The sequence below is a fragment of the Bos indicus genome, chromosome 3 (assembly GCF_029378745.1).
Source record: "Bos indicus isolate NIAB-ARS_2022 breed Sahiwal x Tharparkar chromosome 3, NIAB-ARS_B.indTharparkar_mat_pri_1.0, whole genome shotgun sequence".
Taxonomy (NCBI): domain Eukaryota; kingdom Metazoa; phylum Chordata; class Mammalia; order Artiodactyla; family Bovidae; genus Bos; species Bos indicus.
The window spans coordinates 10,990,763-10,997,532 of NC_091762.1; the positions used below are offsets into that span (position 1 = coordinate 10,990,763).

Below are 6,770 nucleotides of genomic sequence, written 5' to 3' on the forward strand. Positions count from 1 at the left end.
AAATGTATCATATAGTAATTGTCCTCTAATAATTGTGTTTTGTTCTGTACTTCTCAAAATTGTACAATTATAATCTTTGATAATTTAAAAAAGAAAAAAAAAAATAGGAGAAATGGCCAGGCTCAATATCCATTTAGTGGCCAAGCACATTTAGAAAGCTGATTCCAAGAGAATGTGTTTTATCTTATACTACAGCCCCTCTACACCAACATCGTAGGGTCTGGACTATATCAATTTACACACACACCTCTTAGAGACTTCCCAGTACATAATTCTACTTGAGAATCCTTCCTGAAAATGCACTGTGCTTACTCATTGTTTCCTCATCTGGCCTGATAGCTCTTATAGTTGAGGAACTCTCCAGAATATTCACATTTCTTTCTTCTTCCTCTTCTTCCTCATTCAGTCCACACTGAGAACATTTCTGAATTCCAGAAAGGCTCCCTGAAGGAAGCTAGTGGTCACATTTTAGAAAGTATTTGTCACCTTTTCCCACAGTTAACAACTGAGTTTGGATACAGAGGAAACGGTACAGGTGGATGTCTTAAAGAATCGTGAGACCTTTCATTTGGACTAAAAGGAGATGAACATGAAAATTTCTTATCTCTTCTATTGAACGGATATGCAGGAGAAGATCCTGGGGCCCCTGACTCTGGTAACATAGTCTATACAAACAAGAAGTCCTGGACTGAGATTCAGGACACCTGGACTCCACTCCAGTTCTGTCAACAACAGACTGAGATATTGTGCAAATCACTTCTGCCTTCTGGGCTTCAACTGTCTTTTAAAAAGTAAGGTTTGATAATGTGTAAGTTATTTTCAAGGTTATATGTTCAATATTTTTGGTTCTGGAAAGATTTCTCAAGAAGACTCCTGAAGTAGTTAATCTTCTATCTTTACTTCTTGCTCTTAGGAACCATGGACCTTGTCAATCACACGTGGACCCAGAGTTTTCTCCTTGCTGGTTTCACTACCACTGGAGCCCTGCAACCTCTTGCTTTCCTGGGGACACTGTGCATCTATCTCCTCACCCTGGCAGGGAACTTGTTCATCATTGTGCTGGTTCAGGCAGATTCGAGACTGTCCACACCCATGTACTTCTTCATCAGTGCCCTCTCCTTCTTGGAACTCTGGTATGTCAGCACCACAGTGCCCACACTGCTGCACACCTTGCTCCATGGGCGTTCACCCATCTCACCAACTGTGTGCTTTGTCCAGCTCTATGTCTTCCATTCACTGGGCATGACTGAGTGCTACCTGTTGAGTGTCATGGCACTGGACCGCTACCTTGCCATCTGTCGCCCACTGCACTACCATGCTCTTATGAGCAGACAGGTACAGTTATGGCTAGCAGGGGCCACCTGGGCAGCTGGCTTCTCAGCTGCACTTGTGCCAGCAAGGCTCACAGCCACTCTGCCCTTCTGCTTAAAAGAGGTGGCTCATTACTTCTGTGACCTGGCACCACTAATGAGGCTGGCGTGCGTGGACACAGGTTGGCATGCTCAAGTCCACATTGCAGTGATTGGCATTATCAATGCTTGCAATCTTGTGCTCATTTTAGGACTGTATGGGGGCATCCTGAGAGCTGTGCTGAAGCTGCCCTCAGCTGCCAGCCATGCCAAAGCCTTTTCCACCTGTTCCTTCCACATAACTGTAGTGGTGCTATTCTTTGCCTCTGCTTTCATTGTCTATGTGGGGCCACCTGAGAGTCTCCCTGAAGGCACTGACAAACTTCTTGCTTTGGTGTATACTTTTCTGACCCCTTTTCTCAACCCCATTATTTACACTTTTCGTAACAAAGAAGTGAGAGAGGCTGTCAGGAGAGTCACCCAAAGCATTAGGGCTATGATGAAGAGACCCTGAGGATCAAGCCATAGGCCCTTCATTTAGTAAGGGTAGGCTTTAGCTGGTTAGTCAATCAACTAATTAATTTGTCAAGTATACTGCATATATCAATTTAAATGTATTGAGTATTATATCAGGACAAATTGGGAAATTTGTAAAGGTGGAAAATATGGCATCTGAACCCATACCTATCTAATATGGGTGAAAGATCACATAAATTAAAAACAATCAAATAATAAGGATGTAAATTCCAGGGTAGATTTAAAACTCAGAGAGATAAATGTGTTTTTAAGAATTTAGAAAACAAACTAACTGTGAGACTTTTCTCAAGATGGAATTTTTGGAGAGCCATTGAGAAAGTAGTAAAGGAGGTTGGGTGCTCAGTCGTATTTGACTTTTTGCAATCCCATGGATCAAGTGTATTTTGAGATTTTCCTCAAGTCTCAGATTTTGGGATCCTAATACCCTGGGCACTGACTTGGTAGTTTTCTGAAAGTTCTCTTCAAATCAGACATGAAACTGTAGCATCCCCCTTGGAGATTCCATGTATCTGGATAACATGGTCATAAATATACTGAAAATATAAGAAGAAAATTCATTTAAAAAATAATTCTTCTGGACAGCATTTTTTGAAATGACTGAGTATACAATTTTAGAGCTTCCTGTATTTGCCTAATGACGTTGAAATACTTTATTTCTATCGCAAGGTTAACTTTTTTTTTTTTTAACTTATTTTACTGGGAGAAGATATGTATAGAGTGACATACAGACTGTTTTTACCATAGAATAATTCTCCTGTATCTATAGAACATGGCTGCCATGGGATTTAACAAGCATTTCTCTGGTCAGCCTTTCTGCTAGAGGCCTCTTGCTATCTCTTCTCTCTTCTCTCCAGAAGTAGGAATGGGCTCCCAGCTTCCCAGAACCATCCCATGCTCTTGCCCAGTTCCATAACCTCTTCCACAAATATACCATTTATACCTGAATATTTGGTATTCATTTTCTCATCAAATCTCTCATAGAGGCAAAATGGATGAATGTCCTTCCAAAGTCATTTAGTAAGTCAATTAAAAAAAAAAAAAGTTAACTTTACTGAGTAAGAAGAATAAATAGCATCTTTTAAAAGAGACGGTCTGAGTCTTCACCTTCCCTATCATTCCTTTCAGCTATGGATTTTTCATATTCTGTATGAAACTAAGAATCAGACTGTGTATGACTTATCACTTAAATGTAGGCTAACTAGAGGAAATCTTTTCACGCATGATTTATATGAGCTAGCAGAGTTAGTTGTGGAAAGGTATTTTTTTCCCTACAGTCATAAAGTTCTAAAAATAAGAAATTATAGGTAATTCCTTTAGTTCTTTGATTCAGTGAACAAGGCAGTAAGCTTTTTTAAGCTTTCCCAAACACAGAATTATTGATTAATTGTGAGAGAAATGAAGCTCGACACATCACCTGGAATCTTCTCAGGTAAAACCTTAATCATAGATTTGGAGTTTTAATTTTAATGAGAATGTGCATCAGAGAACTTTTAGAAACTTTGAGTCTGGGATGTAACAATTTGTATTTTAGCAAGCCTCAAGGCAATGTGAAGCAAATTCAAGTCTGAAAGCCACTTATCTAATCTGATCGGTGAGACTGATGGAGGAATTAGGCGCGTGTAGCCCAGTCATCTCTTCCTCTTCTTGGGAACCAACTTGCCCGGTTTGTCTGTTCTGCTCTCTGCCATGGAGGAGGGCTGCGGCTTTCAGCGTTTGTGGCAATCAGGAGGGGAAACTGTCAGGAAAGCTAACACACGCACTATCATAGTAAAATGTTTGAAAACCCTCTCCTGAGTAAATATTTACCAGGCAGATATGGTGAAAGAACATAGATAGAATACAGATGGACTTCAAGTGCAAGTCAAATTAAACAAATGTTAAGCTATAATATAAAGCCCACTGAAAATGTATATTTTTTGTTCTGGAGATTGAGCGTACAGCATGGCAACCATCAATGATACTGTAGTGTATGCTTGAAATTTACTAAAAGGGCAGGGTAGTTCTTAAGAGTTCTATTTAAAAAAAGAGAAAGGAAGGGATGAAAGGAGGGAAGGAGGAAAGAAAGAAAAATCATTAGTGTGTAAGGTAATGGATATTTTAATTAGTTTGATTATGGTGATCATTTCACAGTGGATACCTATAGCAAAACATCAAGCTGTATACCTTAAAATATACAGTTTCTACTTGTCAGTTGTATGTCAATAAAACCAAAAAATAAGTGAAAATAAGCCTTGACACAGTTAAGAGAATTAATATTATGTTGATTAGTTTCCAAATCATGATGTAATCAAATTAGTAATAAATAAATGACAAATTTAAAATATCCTTTTGTTTGATATTAAAAAACACTTCTAAACAATTTATAAATCTAAGAGTATACTATAAGGGAAAGTAGAAAACATTTAGCCTTGAACAATAATAAAAATTATAATTTTGAAACTAATGGGATAAAGCTAAATTATTTCTTAGAGAAAAATTCATAGCTTTAAATGTTTACATCATAAAAAATTGTGCAAAATTGATTAGTGAAGCAAGCATCCAAATTTTAGGCACTTGGAGAAATAATATTAGGAAGAGAAAACAAAGAAAGTAGAAGGGAGAAAAATATAAATATGGAACAGAAATCAACAATAAAAATTAGTATATAGCAAAGGAGATATATAAATCAAAGAGTTGGTTCTAAAACAAAAGTAAACCCTTGACAGACTAACAAAGAATAAAAGTGGAAAGGAGTAAAAATAAGAAATATTAAAAATAAAAATTTGATACAAATACAGGTTTAAACTACAAAATTTAAAGTGATAATAAGATGATGGTGTTAGTGGTAAAGAAGCCACCTGCCAATGCAGAAGATGTAAGAGATGTAGGTTCTATCCCTGGGTTGGGAAGTTCCACTGAAAGAGTGCACGGCAATCCACTTTAGTATTCTTGCTTAGAGAATCCCATGTACAGAGGATCCTGGCAGGTACAGTCCATGGAGCTCACAGTCAGACACGACTGAAGCAACTGAGCACAGCACATTAACAACATACAGTCAACAATTAAAATTTTAATTAGCTAGATTCATTTTCTGAAAATTCAAATTACTAGTATCAACTTCAGAAGGGCTTCCTTGGGCTCAGTGGTAAAAGAATCTGCACGCAATGCAGGAGATGCAGGAGACACAGTAGATGTGGGTGATCCCTGGGTCTGGAAGATCCCCTGGAGAAGGGCATGTCAACCCACTCCAGTATTCTAGCCTGGAGAATTCCATGGACAGAGAAGCCTGGCAGGCTACAGTCCATAGGGTCACAAAAAGTCAGACAGGACTAAAGTGACTGAGCACACACAACTTCAGAAGCAGTAGGAAATCTTAGTAATATTGAATTAGAAGTTAAAATATTACTAGACAGAAAATATTGGGCCAAGATGGCTTAATAGGCAAATTCCTCCAAATACTGAAGAGAAAGGTAATTTCTTTTTTTTTATAGAACTTATTCAGAAAGCAGATACACTGGAAGTACAACTTAACACATTTTAGAAATCTTGGTGGATGCTAATACTGAAATAAATAAAACCACTACATGAAGAAAAGAATCAGAGGCCAGTCTCACTCATTAACATCAATGCAAAATTCACCATCTGAAAAGTCCTAAGCATCATTTCAATAATTATCAAGTAATGACTGAATTTGGTTTAATCTCAGAAATGAAAGATTAATCTAACATTTGAAAAGTGCATAATATAATTGATAATATTAACTGTTTAAAAAATAAAACCCATGATGATTATGATTATCTCTTGATCAAGAATAAACACCATTAATGATTCATAATTTAAAATAAGACACAATAATAAAATTACAAATGAAAATAGCTTCCTTATTATAAAGGGCACTTTTAAAAATCATACAGCAGAACTAATAGTAATGTATGAAAACATTTCTTTTAAGATCAAGGACAAAACAAAATTAATGAGTAATACAACTTCTCAGTTCAGTTCAGTTCAGTTGCTCAGTCATGTCCGACTCTTTGCGACCCCATGAACCGCAGCACGTCAGGTCTCCCTGTCCATCACCAACTCCCGGAGTCCACCCAAACCCATGTCCATTGAGTCAGTGATGCCATCCAACAATTTTCATCCTCTGTGGTCCCCTTCTGCTCCTGCCTTCAATCTTTCCCAGCATCAGGGTTTTTTCAAATGAATCAGCTCTTCGCATCAGGTGGCCAAAATATTGGAGTTTCAGCTTCAACATCAGTCCTACCAATGAACACCCAGGACTGATCTCCTTTAAGATGGACTGGTTGGATCTCCTTGCAGTCCAAGGGATTCTCAAGAATCTTCTCCAACACCATACATAGTTCAAAAGCATAGATTCTTCCTTTATAGTCCAAATCTCACATCCATACATGACCACTGGAAAAACCATAGCCTTGACTAGACAGACCTTTGTTGCCAAAGTAACATCTCTGCTTTTTAATATACTGTCTAGGATGGTCATAACTTTCCTTCCAAGGAGTAAGCATATTTTAATTTCATGGCTGCAATCACCATCTGCAGTGATTTTGGAGCCCCCAAAAATAAAGTCATCCACTGTTTCCACTGTTTCCCCATATGTTTGCCATGTGATGGGACCGGATGCCATGATCTTCGTTTTCTGAATGTTGAACTTTAAAGCCAACTTTCTCACTGTCCTCTTTCACTTTCATCAAGAGGCTTTTTAGTTCCTCTTCATTTTCTGCCATAAGGGTGGTGTCACCTGCATATCTGAGGTTATTGATATTTCTCCCGGCAATCTTGATTCCAGCTTGTGCTTCCTTCAGCCCAGCGTTTCTCATGATGTACTCTGCATGTAACTTCAAATCTACCTTTTATAGGTAGTCCTGGCTACTACAGCAAATAAGC

At 38.0% G+C, this 6,770-nt stretch overlaps 1 protein-coding gene across 1 annotated transcript; it reads left to right on the top strand.

Annotated features, from left to right (window-relative positions):
- Positions 1–918: 918 nt before the first annotated feature.
- On the top strand, positions 919–1,863 carry LOC109556688 (olfactory receptor 6N2-like). Its single transcript, XM_070779280.1, has 2 exons — positions 919–1,137; positions 1,219–1,863. The coding sequence occupies exons 1-2, from the start codon at positions 919–921 to the stop codon at positions 1,861–1,863; spliced, it is 864 nt and encodes a 287-aa protein (XP_070635381.1).
- The last annotated feature ends 4,907 nt before the right edge of the window (positions 1,864–6,770 follow it).